Here is a 25,461-nt window from a genome sequence, read left to right as displayed (position 1 = left end):
GAAATGTTACCGCCTGATTACATACCAAGGAAGAAAATAGATACTGATTTAAATCCACAAAACCTGACTACAGCTCAGCACAAAAGGCAAACTTAGGAACTGAGCACACGTATTCTGTAGGCATATAGCATTTTCCTCAAAATAATTAAAGTTCACTAGGGAAAAACATAACTAGTTATTGATTAGTGCACAGAGTGTATATATCATAAACTACAAACAAACTTAATTTAGGCCATTGTGCTGTATCTGAAAGTTATGGACAATAATCCCAACATTACAGTTTACAGCAGTGCATAGCAAGCATTAACACTTACAACGTCAGGAGTGCCTATCAAGAGAGACATCAAATCAAGTCCATTACAGCTTTGCTTGACTTTAAAATAATAATTACAGTCTGTACACCTGTCCAGTAAAGAAGTCCCAATAAAATTCTCATCCTCTGAGTTCTGCCTACAGATGGCCAGTACGGTTTATTAAGTTTTATGAAGACTGTAAATGACTGAGAAGAAATATAACCAGCCACTAAAAGTTGTTCTGTTCTGTGTTTATGTGTCCTTCCCTGGTTATATTACAAACCTGCATAGTTAAAGACAATTACAACAATCTTAAAACAAATATTGCCACAACTTATTTTTCCCATTTCCATTTCCAGCTTTGTGGTAGGCCATATATCTTGTGGGATAAGTTGTAGGAGAAGCAGTGTGGAGGGTCCCATTTTCTTTTAAGAACTTGTAGTGACCTTGATATTTGTTTAAGAAGCTGAAGAGACTGGAGAACAGTAAACAGTAGAAATTAAAAGACTAACAGAAAAAGAGTTTAAATTGAAGATTTTTTATTATGTCACTGAGTTGGTACAGCTTTAGTTTGGAGACCTGCCTCCAACCATTAAGTACAAACACAATTAAATGTAATTAATTCAATCTAAATAATTAATTATACAGGTACAAGGGCAATACACTGAGGAAAAGGTTACTTTCTGTTGGAATAACAAGTAGATCAGTTCCTCATTCCAAAATTATGTATAGCAGTATTTTGAAAGTCAGCAACCTCGTTTCTCTGGGCTGATGCTTATGATAAAGGCTATTGCTGAACATGAATAAAAAAAAGTGAGCCAACAATCTCTTCTTCCATTAACTGCTGTAGATACACTTTTTCTGAGGTATTACAGCAGTCTTTTGGTTGGTTTTGTAATCTTTTTAACCTCAGAATTTCTGGGAATGGAGAAGACTTGGGCTTACACTGGGTAGTGGAGGTGCTCCTGGATTCAGGGGGCTACATCACCACTGGGGCTGTAAGGAAGGAGTCTCAAGAAGGAGGCGGGGGAGAGGAGGGACAGGACGGGATGGGACACGACACACAAATTCTTTTGGTAAAAAATACTAGTAAAAGAATACTAGATCTAGGAAAAATTAGGAATAGACCACAGCTTGTCTTTGAAGGAGATCTGGAGTTTCTTGGGAGAAATAAAGGTCTTTTTTCTTTTGGAAAAGAACCTGAAGAGTTTTTGAAATGTGTAATAGTAAACAAGACACGTTAAGAACCTCAGCCTCCTCTTTGGTTTTTTTTTCCCATCTCTCTGTCCATCTCCACCTCCATCCTGTCCCTCTCACACAGTGCCCTCTTGGTCCCCTCTTGGTACTTGGTCCCCAGTAGTGTTTGGGTTACTACTCTGTTCACCCATATGAAGGTTTTACACTGGGAAGAAAGTGACATTGCAGCACAGAAAAAATATAGTGAATATGAACATGAAAGCACTAGTTTGCCTTCCTTTTTTTCTTCTTTCTTCCTATAACTTGTTACTAGATGCCAACATGACTGAACATTAAAACATGAAGAAAACATGGGTAGATCTTAATTGTGTTTTTATTATTTCACACAGTTAAAATTCTTGACGAAAAAGTGACTTAGAAACCTGATTATTATGTCATTGTCACAAATCTGTGTATGAATTGGACACTACCTTTGCAAAGGGCCTTATGAATGCAAACAAAATGTGTCTGGTAGATTAACAAAGGACCGCACACCTGTTTCACATGCAAAGTTCCTTTCTGATGCTGTCACAGAACCCTAGTTTTGGCAGATGGCATTACAATTCAAATAAAGAAAAATAAGCTTCTGAATTCATACATATTTCCTTGTCATTCAAATGCCAATGGATTTTTTAACATAATGGTTAAAGTATGGAGTGACTCAATTTGAGTGTCCTCATAAATATAACTAATGCATAATGATGAATAAGTTATGACACGAAGTTTCAGAAAGGAGTTGCATGCAACTAAAACAGCTTTTTATCTAAAGTGCAAGATAGCAAAAAGTAATAAAAGATGGGCTTTTAAAGTTCTCACCCTCAACAAGGCAATGAAGCCACTGAGGAGAAAAAAACAGATTCTAATCTTATTTCACTAGTATAAACCAGGAATTGCTGCCTCAGCTACTGCAGTATTAACCTGAATTTTCCACAGTGCTATGTAATCTCCCTCATCAATTGTATTGAATTATCTATTTCATCAACTACTATCTAAACAACTAGTGTATCTGCATTGCATACATTCAGCTACTGTTCAGAACTGTGAAAACATTATTAAAAAGCATGGTAGTCATGGAAACAGATCATGTAGGAAGTACCTTGAGGAGGATTCTTCTATCTGATTGCATGCAACTTCATTGGCCACTTGGAAATAAAATACAGAAATGTAAGATACCTTGTACTCAATCAGAGCACTAGTTCTTTAATCTGCTCTGAGATTTTCATCCCAGGTCAGTATCTGGTGCTTCTGAGGCTATTGCAGGTCATCACAAACAAGTAATGTACCTCTGGTTTTTTTTACGGTCTGGGCAGGATAGGCTTTATTTGTGGACCACCCACAGATAATCAGTTCATTGGAAGCATACAAAGCAATTCTTGGCTGGTTTTTTATTCATTGTCACTGTAGAAGCTACATTTTCCCGTCTCATTTTATAATATGTCTATACATTTGCCTCACTGGCCTGTCACATAAAATCAAGTAATTGCCATTTGGCGTAATAACAAGGCAGAAAAAGCAAAACAAAGCAGAAAGCATTACACTGTGTGCTTGATTTTGAAACATTGACTTGAGACTCTCAAGGTCCAGTGAGACAAATGAAGTAATGAAAAGAAAATGTTTTCTAACATTGATTGACATTTTTATTAAAAGTTTAGTGTTGCTATTTTAAAAAATCAGTCAGATTTTTAAAGTATCCTGTTTGACCAGGAAAGATGGTGAGTGGAGATGAGGAAAAGGGATTGTCCTCTGTGCAGAGGAACAGCTTGGCTTTATGGAGTTCTCCTATATGATGGATGGCTGGCTGGTTGAGAGTCTATGGGTCAGGATCAGAGGAGAGGCTGGTAAGGGAGACAGTGGTGAGGAAGCCTTGACTTCTGCAAGATTTTTTTACTCTGTGTCCCATAATATTTGTGTGTCACATTTAGGACTTTAGAAGTCTGAATGGATGGAGAACTGAGCAGGTAAATAATTGGTTGGGTGGTGGGGCTCAGAGGGTAGTGGTTGATGAGTCATACTATACCTGAATGCCTGTGAAACAGGATTACTGCAGATATAGCACAGTCTCTCCTTTCTGATATCTTTATATACAGTCTGAAGGAGGCAACAAAGTCAACTTTGCAGGTGACGCCAAGGGAACCAGTCACCATGGTCAAGGTTAGGGCTGCCATTGAGGGACCTAGGCAGGTTGGAGGAATGGGCCAGCAGAAACCTTGTCATATTCAACCAGGACAAATGCAAGGTCCTGCATCTGGGCAGGAACAAAATCTTGCAATAGGCTGGGAACTAACTCATCAGACCATATCTGTATTTCTGCATCCAGTTTTAGGACCCCACATAATAAACTGGATCAATACACAGGAGCGAGTTCAGCAAAGGGCCACCAAGATGGTCAGGGGTACAGGCTATTGCCCTGTGACAAAATGCTGAGGGTAATCCTGTTTCCCCTTTAGCAAAGTTTGGTGCTGAAAATGGCATTAAAAATATGTCATTTGTGTTTATTACGGATTAATAGGCTGGTTTTTCTTTATTATACCAGAGCTGAAGAGATGAACAGCTAGCTAAAGTATGCTGAAGTTTATAAACATGAATTTGAGACACTAGTAACTGAATACCTAGCTGCCTCACATAAGGCCTAGCCTGCATTATTAGTAGCCACATACTTTTGTGTGTCTTTTTCGGTCAGTAGCCAAACCAAAGTTTTTAGTTTATATAACAGTAAATTCAATAACTCATTAATTCACAGGGTATGTTATTAAACATTTAACGGCAAAGGAGATAATATAAATAAATGAAGAGACTGAAAAGCAAATAGAAGAAAAGCCGCACTTCATAAGATCAGGCAGTTATTAGGTAGAAAACACTGGTTTGTAACAGGGCTGAATTGATACAGCCAGTAATGAGGTACAAGCACTGAAAGATTTGAACATCCAGAAGATCAAAAAGAATGTTTCTTTTCAGTCTGTTTTCTTCAAAGTCTAAAGAATATAGCATAAAAAGGCTATGTTAATAAAATCGTTTTCAAAGGCAGAATCTTGCACATTGGAGCTATGTGTGGTGTGCAGCAAATCTGCTGAACTTCAGGAATACAAATTGGTAATGCAGTGAGCAATTAATGCATGTGGGGCTCCTTTTCTGCCGGTCAGATGAGTGTGTTGGTGACGGTCCCTTTAATGTGCAATCTGAACTTTGAACTATCTGGCATTGCCATTGCAGCTTCTTGATATGCGCACGAGGAACCACTGGGGCACGTGCTGAGCTTCTCCAGCAAGTTCACATTCTGCACCGGGACACATCCTGAAGTGACTTGACTCCTAGCAATGCTCATGTTAGCTAGTTTAAAGCTAGGAGCTGAGGAGAAGGATTTCATACCCAGTCTCCTGACAAGAAAATGTACCTAAAAAAATGAGATTTTTCAGGGTTTCTTAGTGGTCTCTATTTCCCCAATAAAGCACTAGTTACTTTAGCGGAAACTGTGAAATCAACAAGCTTCTCTCTCCCCAGATGTTCTGTAATACAAAGTACCCAGCTAAACAGCACAGGAGAAAGGATAGAGAAAAAGACAAAAGGATAACATGACTTGATGACAGACAAAAGTTTTACTATTTTTTTGTCATTTCTGCTTTCCTTAAACCTATTATTTTTAAATACACAGAAAATAGGTTTTTTGCAGTTTGTTTGAAACTTTTAATAAGCTTGGAGGTTAACTCTGTCCAGCTTCAGTTATTGCCCACTAAACTGTTGAGAATTGCATTCTTTTAATAAGACTTTATTAAGAAAACCATCTCAGGCACTGCCTACAATAACCTAACTAAATTCTCAACATATAAGGTACTTTTTCATCTAATTTTGTTTTAATTGCATTTTGTTAAATTTTTATTTGAATTAACAGCTATCAAGCCCTTTAAGAACTCTTTTTTTGATAGTTAAAACTAAGTAATTCAGTTGGTGCTTTTTCACAGTATTAATGCAAACCATGATAAGACATTACACAGTTCTGCATGTCAGAGGGATCAAGTACTCCTAATGTTCATAGAATCATAGAATAGTTAGGGTTGGAAAGGACCATAAGATCATCAAGTTCCAACCCCCACTGCCATGAGCAGGGACACCTCACACTAAACCATGTCACCCAAGGCTCTGTCCAACCTGGCCCTGAACATCGCCAGGACTGGAGCGTTCACAACTTCCCTGGGGAAACCGTTCCAGTGCCTCAACACCCTCACAGTAAAGAGTTTCCTCCTTATATCCAATCTAAACTTCCCCTGTTTAAGTCTTGACCCGTTACCCGTTGTCCTGTCACTACAGTCTCTAATGAAGAGTCCCTCCCCAGCATGCCTATAGGCGCCCTTCAGATACTGGAAGGCTGCTATGAGGTCTCCACACAGCCTTCTCTTCTCCAGGCTGAACAGCCCCAACTTTCTCAGCCTGTCTTCATACAGGAGGTGCTCCAGCCCCCTGATCATCATTGTGGCCCTCCTCTGTTAAAAAAATATCCCTACTGTTGTCAGTATTTAATTAGGTAACAATGCTGGGAGAAAATATTATTGAATTGAAAGTAATATTTCCTAATCTGCTTTCTGCACAATTAAGGCTGTAGCATGTCACAGTAAGCTGCACAGAAGGAAGAAGATGCATATATCAGATGTGAATGTTACTTAGACATTTGTTTCCATTGTGCAAGTAGAAATTATGCATAATGTCATTTTATTCATGAGAACAAATTGCACATGAATGGTTTGTAATTACAGACAGAACATAAACAGTCATGACTGTGAAATTTGCTGGTATGAGAATGGTGGCTGGAGAACACAGGTTTGATTGAGAATGGTCTTACATGGCTTGGCTTGGAGGTGGTACATTCTCTCAGTTTTTCAGGTCTTTCGTGACAGGAAAAGTGAATTTGGTTTTGCTATGGAGGTGGGGCTGTTCATCCGCAGTGGATTTGTACTCCAGTGCAGAGAAGTCCATGTTAGTAATTGCATTTTCCAGCTCAGGCAGTGACATTTGAAACATTGGCTAAGTGGAGGAACCTGTTGAGGTAGCATAAAGAATTTTACCGTAGCATATAACGATATTTTTGTTGGGTTTTGGAGCTCCCAGATGGTGTGCAGGTAGGTGACCTATCAGAATTCACACAGATATGTGAGTAGTCAGTTAAATACTGATTTTCAGTGAGCAGTTATCCTCTCTTTCCTTATGGCAACCTGTAACAGAAGTTTTCAGGAGCAGTAGCATTATATCTCTTTCAAGTATCATCCTGGCAGGTTGGACGTACACTAATGAAAGCATTCAAAGCAGACATCTCCAGCCCCCTGCTCCTGAGGGAGCAGCACAACACACCAGAGGAAGCGTCCGCACCCTGATGATCTGTGTACTGTGCCTTAGGGTACTGCAGGCGATGTTTTTTGTATAAGCTATGCAATGAGGACCACTGGTTTAGACTTACAGATAAATATTTGCAAAGATTACGTGTCTTAAAGAAACAAGAAGAACGTGCAACTGTGTTGGACTCTGGAGCTGCACTGCATTTTGTAACTCTTAACCCAGCTCTCCTGATAGTCTTTGTAGTAGGCAACTGACTTGAGAGGGCAAAACTGAATTTGAAACAGGGAGAAAGAAATGAGAGAGGAAGCAAGAGGTAAAACAAACACAGGCTGTTGAATGGATTCTCACAGTATTCTTCTGAGAAGTCTCTTATGTGGGTTAGAAAAGGATTCCTGATGACCTGTGCCTGGGTGTTAACCAGGCAGGTGAACCAAACTCATGTTGACTTCCACAGCTTCTGCATCCTTATTGCACCATTTCAGTAACAGCAGACATATATTTTATTTTCCTTTCTCATACTTTATTATTTTGTACTATACAAATATTTTGATTGCAGCCTATTCAATATGCTCTCTGTCTTACCAGCCTGTCGGTGGGAAGTGACACAATGTTGGCTGTGGTTCTGAAACCTTGAGAGGATTTTCTGACTCTTTAATACATTTTGTACTCCATAAACTTCATTAAAATTAATCTTTTGGTTTGGTAATACGCTTTTTCATCTTGGTACATTGAGATCCAAAATGTACTCCTTCCTCCATTCCCAGAGAAGGTTAAGTGGCACCATCAGAAGTCATTCTGAAACACAACAGCTTTCAGGAGTCAGAATAAGAGTGTCTGGACCATTTACATAAGCAGGCTGGGATGAGAAAGCACTACCGTTATTAAGGTGACTTACTTAAATTCCTGTTACTCTTTCCCTTCTATTTTTCCTTCTTTCTTTCCTTTTGTAAAAACAAACCAAGTTGTCTGGGAGCATATAAACATACTATACAGATTTTCCACCACCTTTCCGTCCATTCAGGATATCAGCATTGCCAAATGCGACACAAACTTACTGATTTTTAAATGGTGATTTTACAAATTTTGTGAACAGGCCCTCCACTGAGTGATAGGAGGAGATATGTGGGCATGCAGTGCTAGATATTGAAGATTTAAAATAAAGGCTAGATTGGGGGGGGGGGGGGGGGGGGGGGGGGGGGGGGGGGGGGGGGGGGGGGGGGGGGGGGGGGGGGGGGGGGGGGGGGGGGGGTGGTCCCCTCTATACAGAGAAGACCTCCTGGAATCAGTAGAATTAAGACATGAATGATAGAAGTGTTGAACTCATGAAAATTAAGACTTCACATATAGCATAGTGATCATGAAACTTGATTGCAAAAGTTGCACATGAACTAGCATGCAAGTGCAACCAAATGAATATCAGTAGAATTTATAGCTGCCCTCCTATTTCAAATCACAGTGGCCAAGAGTAATCTCCTACGCTAGTGTTTTATAATAATTCTTTTTTATAAATGTTTACTGTTTACTCTCATCCCTAATGATCATCCCTGGGCCCAGTGAAATGAAAAAGAGAAACTGTAATGCCCTCACCCTAATTTAGCAAATGTTTAGCTTCCTGTTTTATGAAGCACTAAAGTATTTCTGTCCTGTAATCTTTCATTTCAATAGTGAAAAATGGAATAGATGCTGCTGTTTAATGTAATGAAAAATAATCACAATGCTTCTGAAAGCAAATGTAGCAGAAGATTGTTCTAACAGAAGCTTTGTAGTAAACTACACTCCACTAACATTATCGGCCACACTTGGTGGGCAGGAACTTGGGGTTTGTGCTCTAGCAATTCCATTTTACTGGTCAACAGAATATTAATTAAACATAGTTTACAGGCTGCATCTCAAATGGAAAAATGAAATTAGACCACAGCCTTAGATGGAGTTTATATATATTATGATACACAAAGGTAATTTATTTCCCTGCTTCTGAATCCATGCATTTAAAAGTGGATTCTCCATAATATGTCAAATTCATAAATTTTTTTACAGACTTTTACACTAGAAAATGGGATTTGCCATTTGCCTTCTCAATAGTTGTGCTAGTTCATAAATACAGTTGTGTATTACTTTAGGACAAAAAAGGCTGATAGGTTAATAGTAAATCCTCAAATTATTTCAGATTTTCATAAATATGTAAAATAAAATATGTCCTATTCATCTATATACTTTAAGGTGTATATATTTAGAGAAAAATACCTACCTTTAAATTTGGGCAAAACATCTACTTTCTGTTCTTTAATTTCATAGTTCGAAAAAACTCCATCTACTAATTCACTTTGGGACAGGGACCTATCTGTGTGTGTGCATCTGTATGTATGTGTTTGTGTGTATTTTTATGTACAGATTTACCAGTACCTGCCTCACTTTTTTCTAAGGGAATTTAATTTTAGATGGCCAGATATGAAAGCAGCATTAAGTTAATTAGGGGAAGAAAACCTTGAAAGGTTAGATGAAAAGATGTACCTATATTATTTAAACTAATACCTTATATTCATTCTGTCACAGGGTTCGGTAAAAGCATTGGGTTTTTTTTATAGCAAATTATTGCCTCATTTATCATGAATGCATTGGGAATGAAACTTAATGTAAGGACACTACAGAATACGTGCTGCGGCTGCTTTCTTTATGAATATTTATGGATAACATTCCACAGCCTTGTCTCAGGATATACAGGAGTTTGTGGGAACCATTGCAGTCAGTTACCTACACATTTTACTGAAGTTCTGAGCAGGTCTGGAAAGAGGAACATTAGGGCTTTCTAATGCTTGGTGACTTGATGATGAGCCAGGGACATGTCCTTGCAACAAAGCAGGCCAACAGCCTTCTGGGCTGTAGTTAGCAGAGCATTGCCAACACATCAAGGGACATAATCCTTCCCCTATCCTCAGCACTGGTGAGACACAGCTGGAGTTCTGGATCCAGTTCTGGGCTCCCCAGTACAAGAAAGACATGGACATACAGGAGAGCATTGAAGGGCCACTGAGATGATTAAGGGATTAGAACATCTCTCCTAGAAGGAAAGGCTGAGAGAACTGGTACTGTGTAGCCTGAAGAAGAGAAGTCTCAAGGGGGATTTTATTAGACTAAATAAATACATGAAGGGAGGTGCAAGGAAGATGGAACCAGGCTCTTTTCAGTGGTGTCCTGTGACAGGACAGGAGGTAAAGGATGCAAACCAAAATACAGGAGAGACCAACCACTTGAAGAAATTGCCCAGAGAGGTTGTAGAGTCTCTGTCCTTGGAGATATTTAAATCTGACTGAAGATGGACCTGAGCAACCTGGTTTAAGTGACCCTGCTTTGAGCAGAGAGGTTGGGCTAGACAATCACCAGATGTCCCATCCAATATCAATTGCTCTGTGATTCTGTGACCTGCTTAAATAGCCTATGCTGCATTTATTCCTGTGAAGTGACAATATCAAAATAGCCCTGACAAAAGCAGTTCAGAATCTGGTCCTGTGAAGGTTTCAAAGCTAACAATATTCTAAGACTAATAGGAAAAATTGAGTATAAACATTAAGAAAATCCTTCACCTTTTCATTACAAAAAAGTAATTGAGATGTTCCTCATCTGCCAGTCTCTGGCAGAGGGTTGTATCCTTTGTTGCACTATTGGAAAAGGCTGAGCAGGAACATCCTCTGAGGGATGTCTGAGCATCCAGCAGTCTAAGCAGGTTCACTCAAAAAGAGATAAGTTTAGAGGAGAAGTAACAAAAAGACATTAAGCAATTTCTAAACATGGTGTTTTTTAACTCATTCCCTGTTGGCAGTCAGACTTTACTTACCTATTTGTCTTTTAGAGCACTTAAATAATTGTCTATTCTCTGTTCAGTATGAGATACACCAATTCTGCTTTGTCTAGTTTAGTACTCATTGTCTCCAAAAAGTTACTTTAGAAGTGCAACTGAGTTTAAAAAGGGAAAAAGGATAAGGAATTCCAGAATCGATTCCACTCCTGTATATTGTGCCATAGTCTTTAACTGCACAGGCATTGATACCTGTGTGTGATGGGAATGCACATCCTTTTGTGAGTCTCCTCCATCAAAGTCATCATATGTAGAACTGAGGTTTTCACTCTGTTATGTCAACTGAGGTATTTATTACATCCATCTGGTGCCTTTTAAACACAAGATGAAGTTCTGTTGGCAGTTTAATAATTTCTTAAGCATGCAGTGTGAGTGATAATAAAATACATATGGATGTACATAAATATATATGTAAGTTTGCTTGTACATGAAAACAGATTGATTTTCAAGATATTAAATTAATGTTTTAACATTTTAATTGTTAATACTGGAATGTTTTAGGGATCTCTATTTCTGCAAAATATTATTATTTTTATGACCAGAAGGTATCATAATATCTTAGTTTGTACTTTCATGTGCTACTATGTACTCCGGTGTCCCCAATATTTAACTAAGCTTTGGAAGAGGGTGCCTTTGGAGGCTGTGGAATTGCTATCACAGTAAGATGAATAGTACAAACATCTCAGGAACATTTAGGTACAATTACTGTACTCACATGACATTCCTTCTAGACCAACTTTTCCAGGATTCCTGGCAAAGAAAGAAGCTTAAAAGACAAAGTAGTCTTTTTGCATGTACCTATTTGGGAAAACAGAATTCCCTCGCTTCCTCAGTGGTGATGGCATACAAGATGCACTACGGTTGTTGGCTAGCGCAGGTGTTGGAACAATTCAAGGACTTCAATTAAAAATGTGTTGTTCCAGAGACTGAGGTCTGTGTTTGCATGCCAATTTTCAAGTTACTACTACTTGTGGCTGTGGGGAGTGCGTGTGTGTGCTCAAGATTTGACATTTGCTTTGGTCACTATATCTAATTTCCCTATCAAGTTATTTCCCTCAACACCCAGCAAAGATCCACAACTTTGTTATTAGAAATCTTAGCATTCTGTACTGCATTTACTGAGAGAGATAACTCTTTGTTTTTCAGAGCTTCCATATGGCTGGGAGAAAATTGATGATCCCATTTATGGCACTTATTATGTTGAGTAAGTTCCCAAGTTCAATATTAAGTTGCTATTAATATGTCATAACCTGATACCAGTATCCTCTGCAGTGCTTAGCCTGTCACGGAATAGGTACAATTACTTGATGTGTTAAACTGAGGGTATACCAGGAATTCTCAGTCATCAATACAGCTAATGTGTCCAAATATATTCAGTGTGTCTCAAATAAGTGACTTAGGCATTCAGTCGTTCTCTTTCTCCAAGGTCTGATTTCATGGTATTGTTCCAGCTGATACTTGTACAGAGATCATATTAATTAAGGAAATGTATTTTCTAGGTAAGCTGTAGGTATACAATGAGGTAGAAACCTTGTTAATCAACAAATAGAGCAAAGCATAATCATTTTAGCTCAGTAAAGAGAATTTTCTGGGTAGTTCTTCCTTGCTGCAAATCAGGTGTTTATAATGCTTATACCAGAAGGCAGGTTATTTATACACTACATATAAAATTTTAGGAATGTTGTGTTTTATTTTGTACTTAAGAGTGAAGCTGAAAACAAAAGAATATAAATCTCTATTTTCATAGCACAATCTTTGATTTCATTTTTTTTTAAGTTTTTATTTTAGTTATGAAACAAGAAAAAATGTTTCTTATTCCTCTGTGCGAAAGGGCAACATGAAGCTTTCATTTGAAGTAATAGGTAGAACCTGTTCTGGCCACTTCCTACATAAAATAAGAAAATTGAAGAGATGATTTTCTGTGCTTTTTTAGCTTAATACAGCAAATAGGACTTATGCAGAGTGGATCTAGATTCAAAATTCTGGGGATGCATCCCAGGATATGATGCTATTAAAATGCACAGGGTAGAGCTGGACAGGGAGATCAAGAAGAGATCTGATTTCTGGAGGTCTGGAAGATGAAAGGTGCCTCTTTCTTTATTGCTGTAACAGCAGCAGCTTGTGGATGCCATGTACCTTCCCTTGCCCTCCTTAAAAGCAAACAAACAAATGAAAACAGCATTTGGCCACTACCCTGCTGACTCCTGTCCTGTTCTCCAAATGCAGGAGCACCTGCTCTGCTGCTTTGTCCCCAGCCTGTTCCCTGCCCTCAGGTGAAGGAGCCAGCAGCTCCATCTGCTTTGTTGCTCAGCCCAAATCAGCTGAGTCAGTCCAGATCCAAGCAAAAAGATAAGTAGGTTTTGAAGTCCCTATGTTATGCCATTAAATTACCCTCTCTTTTTATGCCCGAGTTCTTTTATGATGTCCCTAAGTAGCTAGGGGCTGGAGTTCTCATATCTCTTTGTACTTAACCTCCCCTAAAGACTTCTGCATGTGCAATTATGCAGCTGCTGGGTGTAAATGTTCTGCCCCAGTCATTTTTCATGTGTTTTGGGGAGTAACAGGTGTTGTGCAATTCCTGTGCATCAGTATCTTACCGAGACCCCGTTTGGTTGTTGCGCAGCCCAAGGCATTCTGGCACAAATGAGGCTCACACTTCGCTGCAGTCAGAAAGGGAACGGGTATTTATCTCCATTTCGTGTCCAGCCATGGGTAAACAGACGCAAGGCACCAGGCCCAGATGTTATTATGCAATTGCATACTTTAAGGCTGTTTGTGCCAAATTTATTAATCCTACCACAGATAAGGTTTGTGGAAAGATATATCAAACTTACTGGAGGCTCAGAGGGTTTTAGAAGTGGAATGGATATTTACAGGATGTCATTAAAACTGCAGCCACACCAAGTTCATAGGGAGTTTTATAGTCAGTAAAATGTAGCTGTACTTTAATTTGCTGTCTGAGCTCAATAACTTTGAAACAAAGATTGCTTTCCATTTTTCATGCTAAGAAGCGGCAGTCATACCTTCTTTTATTACCAGTATTCAACAGATGAGTTCATTTTTAACTGGATAAAATCAGACTATGATAAACCCTCTTAATTATATCATAAATGTGGCTAAATCCTGAAAAGTTAGATTACAGGCTTTCACACACTCAAGTCCAGTCCAACTTCACCTGCAGGCCTTTAAAGCTGTCAGTGAAAGAAGGGCTTATTGTCTGCTTACTGATATATTTGTATCCCATGGGAAGTTTGTAAGGATGAGCAATGAGGCAGAAAGGCTCAGGTTCACCTTAAAAGGACCATCCATGCTCAGCTCCAATACTCTGAGACCAGAGATAAAACTAAAGAAGAAACAAAGGAAAACCTCAAGGGTCTCACTAGTAAAGCTAATAAAGACTAATCACAACATATTTGCAAGTTCTGTTAAATAAGGTCTCCAGTATCACTTCCTTTCCCAATCATGCATGAATGTAGGTGTGAGGCTTTATTAAAGTTTTCATTTGCTGTGTTATGCAGATCCAGGCTTCATTTGTAAGGTGCAGACATTTGACATAAATGAGAAGTGTTTGCTACACACGGGTTAACTTTCATGCAATTTTCCCTTAATTTATAAACTAAGAACTAGCAACACTTAGCTGTGCAGGGCAATGGAGAGAATATGGTTATTAGAGTGTGCTGGGTCTTTCTGCATTCTAATTGCCGAAAGATTATTTTCCCCTTTAAGGATGATTAACTAGAACACAAAACTCAATTTCCAGGCACTGCGTTCTTAATAGAACAGCTAAATTAGCCATACAGGTAACAAATTCACCTCCTTGACTTAAGAGTTTCTGACAACACTCAAATAGAAAAACTTCAGTTTTTTTGTCAACATAGAGTACTAGTACCTGAAAAATGTGAGTGTAAAAAGGACTTAGGCACTAACAAGTTATGTATCAGAATGTCCATCTTTTAGGCATCCTGATCTTCAGAATTACTTTGGTAGGTTATAGGCAAGAATCTCAAAAGTTAGAGTCACAAGCTGCCAAAAAATTCCATGGATTAACGTAGTAAGAAGATACGTTAAACTCTTTCTGCTGATGCACATGGTTAGACATTTTGGTAAGGCTCAGTATCTTGCCCATCAATTAAACTTTGCATAGTAGGCAAATAATAGGCCCATAAGTTTCCTAAGAATGTGTTTCAGTTGTCTTAAGCACATCTAACATGAAACTCCAACACAAAGCCAACTTAGCCTGGCCACAATCACTGATGAGACGGCAGAATGATACCTGTCTTGCATCCTGGTTGGTGGTGACAATACCTCCTCATAACACGAGACAGTGTTTCGAATTCACAGGTAAATACAGCCCCAGAACAAATCCTACCTCTGAGGGGTTATCCCCAGTTAGCATACAGCGAGCTAAGAGAGGACAACAGCACTGACCACCCTTCTTCTCTGCAGAGGGAAATGCAGGATTCCTAGGACTAGAAAGCAGATAAAAGGCACCACGGTTCTTCTGTGCAGCCACATTGGCACTTGGAGAATTTAGTTGGATTCTTGTCTTTGGATTAGGCTTTTATGTTTAGTATGCATTGAATAAAATAAAGGAAGAAAATATAAAAATGCTCACTGAATTAGATACTGCAAGCAATGAGCAATACATTTTTTATCACATCCAAAATCCATTTTAACCACAAAAGCATTTATTTGTAACCATCTGTAAAACTTGCATTTGGCTTGTCTTATTAAGGCCTAGGTTAGTAATATCTATTTTGTATGCAGTTGAATTAGCTAGATGAAAGGCTAGAATGTCCTTTCAAGGGAACTACTTAGCCTAATAACTTCTTTCTCAGGTAAATTCATGAGTAACAATTTTTCTGATTTATCATGAAGCTGTATAGCACTTAAAATTGCATGAAAGGGAAGTGTTTCATGTCTTATCAGTCTAGAAGCATAAATCCAGTGCTACTGACTGATAAAAATAACTGATCATGGGTATAATTTTCTTTTATCTGACTCCTTTTGGACACAACATTTAAATGCAGTTGCTTAATTTTGTTGAAATCCTCACTTTGATCTTTCAAGACTGCATGCTACCATAAAACAGTCAAAATATCTGAATAAATTGGAGCTAAGAATTGCATGAATTTCATCAACAACTTGAGGTGCTTCAAGTACCTCTGCTAATATTCCTGTCTGACCTACTAGGACAAAAGGGTTATTTTCAGGGTAGCCATTACTGAAGATATTTATGTGTAAATGGACTAAACCACAGCTCTACCTAGAAACTGTAGAGAGGCAGTGGATAACAGATCCTGTTCCTTGATAACAGAACTGCTGTTCCTTGAGCCACAGACACATCCTATGTTAGCTAAAATCTTATCCTTTTATATATCACAGAACTACATATAAGTTGTAACAATTCTGCAAGAGGTCTCCTGTGGCACTGAGATGTGCCCTGCATTTATAGCATGACACTAAGAATAGTCCTTAGACACTAAGGATCCTAAATGCAGATCTGTAGTGTGGTCTCGGATATCCATTATATCTGTGCAATATAGAACAAAAACTATGGGAAACCCATGCTTTTCTGGGAGGGAAGCCGAAGACCAGGCCAGGTTACTTTAGAGCCTCCGAAATAAGACTGTTACCTATGTTGAAGCAGTTAACTCAGTGTAGCAACCTTGGTTTTAACCATATCAAACAGTAGCATAAAACACACTAGATATTTTACCCTATATCTGCTATTGTAAGCTGTTGCATAATTTCACACTTGTGGTTATATGAAGCCTACGGATTTCAAGACTGGAATCTTGACATCTTTAATGCATTCTAATATTTACTTCCAAATGTGTTCACAGAATGCAATTACATATCAGAATTAATTCTGCTTGAATAAAAAGGTAAAACTCCTTTGGTCTTCTATCATAGAAGACTCTCTTTTTCACTGTTCTTCCTGTAAAATCTTTTATGATTTTATTTTAATTTGTCATAGGTGATCAGAACTTTATGTAGCTTTTATTGCCTTGTGTAATGGCAGAAGTAGTGTTTCCTTTACAATATTGAAATATATCACATGATAGGTGGTAGCATGAAAATTTTTTCATGCTTATGTTAGTAGTTGATAATTACTCTATTTAATACATGTAAGTCTTGTCTTTCTCCATTTTTAACTGGTGAAGTTTGTCTCCATTCCATCATTTGTTTCTGTGTTTGTGATAGACACAGGTGCTGAAGACTTTGGCAATGATAGCATGGCCTAGCTAGAAAGCAAAAATCTAGGAAAGGAAAGCTTTCACTCTTAAACAGCCTGACTGAAGAAGGAAAGAAACGAAAAAGGACTTTCTCTGTCTGCAGCATAGATTAAAATTTACAAGAGAACTATTAATCAAAATTTTAGAGTATGAGAGTAAGTTAGCACAACTTGAACGAGTTATAGCCCTGTTAAGAAAGTAGCAAGTCCAGGATTTATCACATTTAATTCCTCTCATTAAATCAGTTATTCTTTTACATGACTGAAAATCTTTTTATAGCCTTATCTCTGGCCACTAAATCCTGATTTTCCAGGTGTACCACACTCCCACAGGACTTGCTGCCTTTCCTCTACCTCACTTTTTAATGGCAATTCTACTTGCTTCCTTTGAAGCAGGGGTAGGATCTGAATCCCAAGGGACCTGAGAAGTGTTTAATGTGGCATAAAAGGTCATTTCAATATTAACTCAAGGTATTGTACACTTTTTAGTATTTCAGAGTTTCAAAAGTTCCCAGGTCACCTCTCCAAGTGCCTAAAGCCCATGACTGGGATTGGATTTTCAGAAGAACTCGATAAATAGTACCTCAGTGAGCACAAAAGAGTAGTGACATGTTTGAAAACTTGCCCTTCTGTACCAATGTATTTATTTCCCCAGAACTTTTACAGCGCAAGCCCTTTTCTCAGTTGTGATCCTATCTTGCAGAGTTGTTTGATGCAGCCTACTAAATTGTTTTGTTTTCTTCAGAAAACGTGAAACGTATCACAGGACAGGGTTAATAAAATGCATTCTATCAATTAAAGAATGAAAATCAAGGATATGGTGAGTGTGTAGTTAAGATAGTAGCTCTAAACACAATAAAGAAAATTAGTGGTGTAATGACAGAGATATACTTACTGAGCTGCTGTAGGAAATGGAAAACATAAAGAAAAATGTGTACATTAGCTTTTCTTATATTTCATATATTTATCTATGTAGTTCTAATCTACTGTCTGACTTAGTTTCTGCAACATTCAATTTTTCTCTACAGCTGAGTAGATAAATAGATAGAATTAAAAAGAAATAATCTTCGGTGTATTTCCTATGTTAGATTTATTTCTAAGCTACAATCATAAAATCACGCTGTGTCCTAGGCTTTACCTTTTCTTTACGTGATTAAGTAATTCCACTTACAGCTAATAGATAATAATGCACAAAACTGGTTCATACCCTTTGAATCATGCACAGAATAATGCTTGTGCTAAAAACGTGCAAAACTGTCTTTGTCAGTCAGTACTGCTATTTAGTATGTAGTCCCATAGATCGAAACCATTCCTCTGTCTCAGAGTTCAGCATATTGAAATGAAAGGATGTTTAGTGCTGTTCATTATGCAGTGTGCTAGATCGTGAGTTTCTGATCCCCAGCAAAATTGTGTGGAGTATAAGGGACATGCTCAAGCCCACTAGGGATTCATAATGATTTCGCTGTCTAACCACACACACCTAAGTCACATACGGTATCCTACTGTGAAAATGATCTTTTTCCCAACTGAATGCAGTTTTTAATCAAAACCAAATTTTTTCCAGCCACATAAATAGAAGAACACAATTTGAAAACCCTGTCCTAGAAGCAAAAAGGAAGCTACAGCAGCATAACATGCCCAACGCAGAACTTGGAACAAAGCCTATGCAGGCCCAAGGTTTCCGAGGTACAGTACCGTGTCAGCTATCTTACTGAAGATGAAAGATCCTGTTCTCTTGTTTATGTGACAATGATTTTGTCAGTCTGATTAAAAGAGTAGTGTTGCCAGTACTCACAGTGTTATGACCTATCTCCTAGCATTTTTCTCCCCTGTCAAGTCCCAGAGTTGAGGGACTCAGGAGCCACCTAAAACGGTCTAATCTTCAGAGGCACAGAGAAATGACAGAAAAGTTGACCATAGTGTTTCCTAAAAGCTGAGACACAGAACAATAAAAGCCCTGAAGTAATTTTCTAAATAAAATCATAAATTCTATCCTTGGGAATATACAACTCTCTCCTGAGCACCCGAGGTTGGCAACACTGAAGTAATTAATTGTACTTTCTCTGAATTACCGTTAATTGATGTTTGGTATGTTTCTATGCTAGTTCATCTCGCAAGCATCAATTAAGTTAAAAGCCTCAAGCACTTTGTTATAGGAGTTTACAAGAATACAGCCTCTTGGTAATGCCAAAATTAATGTGCTTTAAATGAGCTGTATAAGCAGCAAAAGCTATTGGTAGAGATGAATAAACTTTAACATAAAGTTATAGCCAGAGAATGAGGCTTGTTCTCCTTTGTAACAGTAGAAAGCTTCTCATCAACCTTACCTAGACCCAAATTTACCCACCTGCGCCCCGCTCCCAAGAGGTCCCACAGCGTGAATGACCTGTCCCAGTGCTGGTGTGCCCCCGCCGGGACGCGCAGGCTGCACGGTATGTCCTCTGCTGCCGCCCAGCCCAGCCCCACCACTGTGGGCATAGCGAGAGCAGCTGAAGTCACAGCCTCTGCACCTTCCTCCTACCCATCCTCACCAAGCTCAGCATGGGAGAGAGGCACAGGGAGCCCCCATCACCTGCACCACGTACCGATGCACATGGAGAGGGGGGCATGAAGGTTGCACTGCAGTTATGTGTGTCACTTGTTGGATGCCAAAGCCACATGTGTTTGGAGGAAAAAGCTCACCTGACATTTAGCGCTGCTTGTTAAGAAATGGAATGAGATATTCAGGGGATATTTTCCTTATTGTGGTTGGGAGGGAAATTATGGAGAATGTGTTACTTTGTAGACGAAGCTGAATTTTGGGGTTAGGAAAGAGGTTTTAAAATTACCTCACAGATAATTTTTATTGTTGTAATTATTTTAGCTACACAATACCCACTTCTAAATGTGTTTCTAATATGAGAGAGTATTTGTAATTCCCTGCTAAAGGCTGATCTGCCACAGATGAGAAATACATTTTAAGCTTTGTAGTAATACAAGAACTCACAAAAATTATTTTCCTGGAATGCCTGCACTCTTTATTTCCTTGGGTTTTATACACTGTCACCTGCTATCAGCCAGTACTGTTATCTGCTGTCCCCACTGTGTTGTGCCTAGATCAGAACTTTTGCCTTTCTTCTTTGTGTTGACTGATGTAGAAAAACCACTCTTCACCCGTGATGCATCACAGCTGAAGGGGACTTTCCTCAGCACAACTCTTAAGAAAAGCAACATGGGCTTTGGATTTACCATCATTGGTGGGGATGAGCCAGATGAGTTTCTCCAGGTGAAGAGTGTAATCCCTGATGGGCCTGCAGCACAAGATGGGAAAATGGAAACAGGTAATTAAGATGGTTCTCTGTTCTTTTATATGAGAAGTTGATGGAGACACAGATTTCTGAGTCTCACTCTCTCCATGAATGCATGCAGTTTTCCATATGTCTTTCTCTGTTAATGTGTAAACCAGCTTTTCTATCAGAAAAGATAAACTTGTCAGATAAAACTTTCTTGTGATTTTTCTTTCTAATAATGCCACGTAGTTTATTTTTCCCATTTCACAATATTTTAAGCAAGAAAAGATCTCTGCATGCTCCTATATAAAAATGGGATACAATGTTCTTTGGTTTATAGGCTGTTTATTCGAGGGGAGTCTGTGCATGGAAAGAAAAGGAGATAGGCGGAGAAAGCACAGACTACTAAGTGCAAATTTATTTCTTTAGAAAGGATGGTTTTGCAAAGTAGTCAAAGTTGATTCTGATCCAACATTTTCATTAGAACCATGAAAACAAGAGTTTTCAGTGTGGCGTGTGGACAGCTAAGCATCTGTGGCCTACTAATAAAGAATCTGTGAAAACTAACTAAATAAAACAAACTTCCTCTTAGGCGATTTCAAGCTGCTCTTAGGATCTTGATTACCACAGGAAATATTTTCATGTCCACAGATTGATAAAGATTGGAAACCACTATCTTAAAGGTTTGCAGGTTCACATCAGGTCTATGATTGAATGAAGTATTTTTGGAGGAAGATTCACTCAGTTTCCAAGCCAGGTCCTGTAGGAGAAGACATTCAGAATGTCAGAATTATTCTAATAGAATAATTAGAGTTGGCAGGGACCACCACTCACTGCCCTGCTGCTCAAAGCAGGGTTAACTTTGTGGTTGTTCAGAGCTTCATTCGTGGGACTTTAGAAAATCTTATAGGACAGAGATCCCACAGCGTCTGTGGACTCCTGTCCCAGTACTTACCCACACCCATGGTGAAGATTTTTGTTCTTTAGATCCAAGTGTGGTTTATATTGATGCAACTGGTTTCCAGTGACTGCAGTTCCGTGTTCATACCGCCCTGTGGCTGTGTACCGTCTCTCCCCAGCAATCCGTGTTCCCCAGATCAATAGGTAGGCTGCACATCACTACTGGGACATGTGCATAATTTTTCCTTCCATTTCTCACCAAGACTTTGTGGAAGAAATGATGGCTTGGGATTTATATTGCCTCTGCAGAAAATCAAGTTCATGGTGTCCAAAGTCACTGTGAAGATAAAGGGGATTTTCTAGCTTGTGGCAGATCACTGTGGATGGACCACAACAGCAAAGTGTTACAGTACAGGAGGCAGAAACAAGCACAGAGGCACAAACAATGTGGGTTGAATAGTCCCAAGTGATTCTTCTGGAAATGTCCTTTTATCCTTCTTCTGCTGTAGCAAAGGAATGATCTGGACTGTGTATGTTCAGAATAAATCACCCTGAACTCTAATTTGTTCTGTATGACTCTCCAGGACTTCTCAATTAGGAAGTGGGAAGGTTGTGAAAAGTATTATTTTTAAAAATACAGACAGTTTGCCTCAAATCTTATTACAGCCAGCATCTGATGACAAATAGGTAAACAGAGAACTTAGAAAGAAGTGAAATGTAAGAAAGAAGTATAATATAGATTGGTGCTATTAGTTTTATAAAGAAACTAGTCTAACAGCTTTTTAATTCTCAATTCTAGTTGTGATTTTAATTTAATGCAGTTTGGTTTCCAAGAGCAAAGTTAAATTAGCTGACTAAGTGAACAAATAATACAACAGAGTTCCTGAAGTTCAGGAGATTTTAGTAACATGAATGTCATTTTCCCTAGCATTTTTATATTACCTAACACACAGGATGAGGTATTTTCCTTGTTTGTCATGGTTTAGCATTCTTAGACCCAGCACTCAAGTATAGTTGATAATACATTTGAAGTGTGGGCTGGTTATTGGTGAACTTGTTCATACGGCATTCTTTTCTCTGAAAAAGAGAGTATTGTTGTGATTTTGATGTTGAAATTGAAATTGGAGTCATAATAATATTGATGGTGATAATTGTAGTCATGGATTGTGATAAGTATATATAGGAAAAATGCGCTTTAAAATGCATAGAAACAACATTGATTTCCTTTTGGGGAGGTAATTAATTCAACTATATTAAGAATGCATGACAGAAATGTACATTCAAATACATAATTGCTGTATAATTACGTGAGCCCAATATGTACAAAATTACATCTCAGAATAAATTCTGGCCTCAGATGTACTAAGTTTTTAGAAGAGTGACAGAGTTCTGATGTAAAGTAATTAGAGAATCACAGACTAATGACTGTGGCGTCTAACATGGTTTCTGTGAGTATTTGAAGTGATTTCTAAATATGATAATGATAAACTGAAAAAAGATATTTAAAGTCAGAATATTTCTCAAAGCGCTGTTCAGCAGTGCTTGTATTTCCTGATATCCAATCCTTTTCACACTTCCTCAAGTAGGATTTCTCTCACTGTTAGACCATTTTACAATCTAATCAACTGGAGCCAGGAAGGCTTCCCAGGTTCTAGCATAGCATTTTGTTCATGAAGCTATTAAAATCTTATTTTTTAAAACTATTTGAAATTACATATGTACCTTTTGTTTGTTCGGTAGGCATCACTCGATGAATAGAACTTTCAAAATACATTGCATTTATTCTTTTGACACAAACTGTGTGGTGTTGTACCATTTATGTGCACTCCAGCTATGATCATAATCACAGGATTGATCAAAATATCCTATTGAGGCAGCAGAGCATCATAGTAGAAAGCTCAACAATGCACTATGAAAAGGATCACCACCCTTATACCCAGGTTGCTAGTGCTTCCCTTGCAAGGATGATACTTTTTTTCTTTTGGGGGGGGGGGAGGGGGGGAGGTCAAGCAGTAAATAAAATTCTAGTGTTTCAGACCTGCATCAGATATGGGGAAAAGAGGAAGAAAAGGCAGCATCCCCTTCATCTTACTTGGTCTTGGCCTCAAGCTGAAGACACCAATGCAACAATCCTAAATTGCTAAAGAAACAAGCTCATATAAAGCTAATATTGTACTTTTGTTTTACTTCTCCACCCACAATCTAATTTAGGGGTCAGATACAAATGTCATTCAAAGACAAGGGTGAACTTACATAAGATGTTACTGTCACCTTTTAACAACCACAAGGCAGTGGTTTCACCTACAGGTTTCAGAATGAAGCAATATTGGATTTCATCCCTTGAACCATAGAAGAAGCTGCCTGACACTGCTGTGATGCTCTCAGACAGTTAAAGCAGAGAGGCAAACTGAGTGCACTGAGATGCAATAAGAGATATCTAAGGCCCTGGTGATCTGACACCATCACTCAGTTCCCAGTGCTGGGCACTAAGAGCTGGCTATAATTGTCCCGGACCCACAACAAACCTCACAAGCAGACTCAGAGGGACCACATCTCAGTGGATGCATCAAAACCAGCCAAAATTGCATTCCTGATCCCATTTACCAGATGTTTCAGAATTCCTAAGGGTTATTATGTCCTCATGTAAATCTAGCATCTGTGAGCTAATGGCTGTTAATAATACTGCAAATGTCTTTCTAGGACATGTTTTAGCATTTGGAGCTCAATCAAGCTGCTGGATATGAGCATTACACTCCACAGTACCTCTTGTTTACCCCAGGAAAGCCTAAGAGCTGATACCACATTCTTTCCTGAGAGGTTACACTGCTTTGTCTTGTCTGAAGCCTCATGCTACCAATAGAAAACTGCATTTAAGAGGCCCCTGAATCTCATTAAAATGCTGAGTAAACATCACTGGTAAAAGACTGTATCTACATGAAGAGATTTTTATACAGTGAGTGATTTTGAATGACTGCTGTTCTAAGGCAAACAAAGATTTAGGCCTGCAGCTGAGTCAGATAAAAGCTCAAGCTGCAAAGGCAAAAACTTCCCTACAATTCTCAAGGTTATTCAGTGGACTAGATAAACTGAAACACTCCCACATAATCAGGCTTGGGAAAGATCCTCACTCTGCATATTTCAGCACGTTCCCATTCCTTTGGTGAAAGTTTCCAGGAAACAGCTCAAAGACATGGTGAACAAGCGGTTAATTGAGTCTGTTGATGACCCTTCTGAATGATGAATAGCTGTGATCATTCCAGGTTGAACTTTCCAGAAACATATATACATCTGTGATAAATTGTCACAGCTCAGCATAGGAAAAAGCTCATGCTTTTTCATTTCATCAGCCAAGCATACACTTGGCCAGCCCCAAGTGTAAACAATGCAGACTTGGGCTTTTTTACATGCTATTCTCTCAGGAATGGTAGCTTCAATCTATTTGTTAAGGTGTCCTACACATAAAAATTCATAAATGTAAGAAAAGGTTCAGCTGTCAGATACAGATATCTACAAGACAGATGTCTACACTTACTATATGAGTAGACATGTACTGCTTCTGGTTAACTGAATTAGGGTAAAGTCTAGAGACTAGAGATCTAGACTCTAGAGATCTATCACTCAGAATTTCTGCTGCACCTGAGAGATCTCCAAAGGGAATAAGCCAGTGGTTAGAAACACTGGAAGGAGTGACCCGTGGCCTTGCTGCTATCTGTGGGCCATAAAGGTCTTCTATATCTGATGGATTTTTCAAAAAGCTGAGGTTCCTCTCAATGTAATTAAATTGGAGTAACTGCACCACTGTGTTAGACCGGTCGATGTGGATTTGTGTTATGTTCACTGCTTGTTTTCCTATATCCTCCAGCACAGGCAGCTGAGGAAACAGTACAAAACACAGCAGAAACTGTATTTGCATCATGGACAACCAAAATCATTGCATTCTCTGTTCAGCCACAACACCTACACTTCCTTTCACCAGTGATACAAGTTACATTTTCCTTTTTGTGAACCAAACAGGAGTAACTATTTGGTAGAACCTCAACATGGTTTTCTAAAACCAGTTTTCTTTCATTCCACGAGGTAATTTGGCTTTTCAAGGAGAGGTGAGTGAGAGGTCATGAGACTGGAGCTGCAATGTGAATGTTGTGGTCTTTACACCCTGCATGAGGATGAAGCCAGTAGATTCCCTGTTAGTTCATAGCTGAGGCAAATGGACATCTAAGGGCTGCACTTCACTTATTTTTCCTTTATGAAGTACACAGCATCCCACTTCATTCAATCCACTTTATAATTCTTGTCATAAAAGCTTGTGTATCTCAAATAACTAATGCTGAAACTGTTCAAAATACGTAT

At 38.7% G+C, this 25,461-nt stretch overlaps 1 protein-coding gene across 15 annotated transcripts in view; it reads left to right on the top strand.

Moving 5' to 3' along the window:
- The window catches only part of MAGI2 (membrane associated guanylate kinase, WW and PDZ domain containing 2), a 739,872-nt gene that overhangs the window by 572,290 nt on the left and 142,121 nt on the right, over positions 1 to 25,461 (top strand). For 14 of the 15 annotated variants that reach the window (XM_057422525.1, XM_057422520.1, XM_057422530.1 and 11 more), the window contains 3 exons: positions 11,851 to 11,908; positions 18,507 to 18,628; positions 20,080 to 20,262. In XM_057422525.1, coding sequence (XP_057278508.1) covers positions 11,851 to 11,908; positions 18,507 to 18,628; positions 20,080 to 20,262 — 363 coding nt within the window. Of the gene's footprint in view, positions 1 to 11,850; positions 11,909 to 18,506; positions 18,629 to 19,245; positions 19,375 to 20,079; positions 20,263 to 25,461 lie in introns of all 15 variants that reach the window. The other variant, XM_057422529.1, reaches the window with a different exon arrangement.

Source organism: Pezoporus wallicus, unplaced genomic scaffold, assembly GCF_028554395.1.
Source record: "Pezoporus wallicus isolate ANWC-B61680 ecotype Strahan unplaced genomic scaffold, APGP_CSIRO_Pwel_v1 contig_3058, whole genome shotgun sequence".
In the NCBI taxonomy this organism is placed as follows: Eukaryota; Metazoa; Chordata; class Aves; order Psittaciformes; family Psittacidae; genus Pezoporus; species Pezoporus wallicus.
This window is presented reverse-complemented; position numbering and strand designations above follow the sequence as displayed.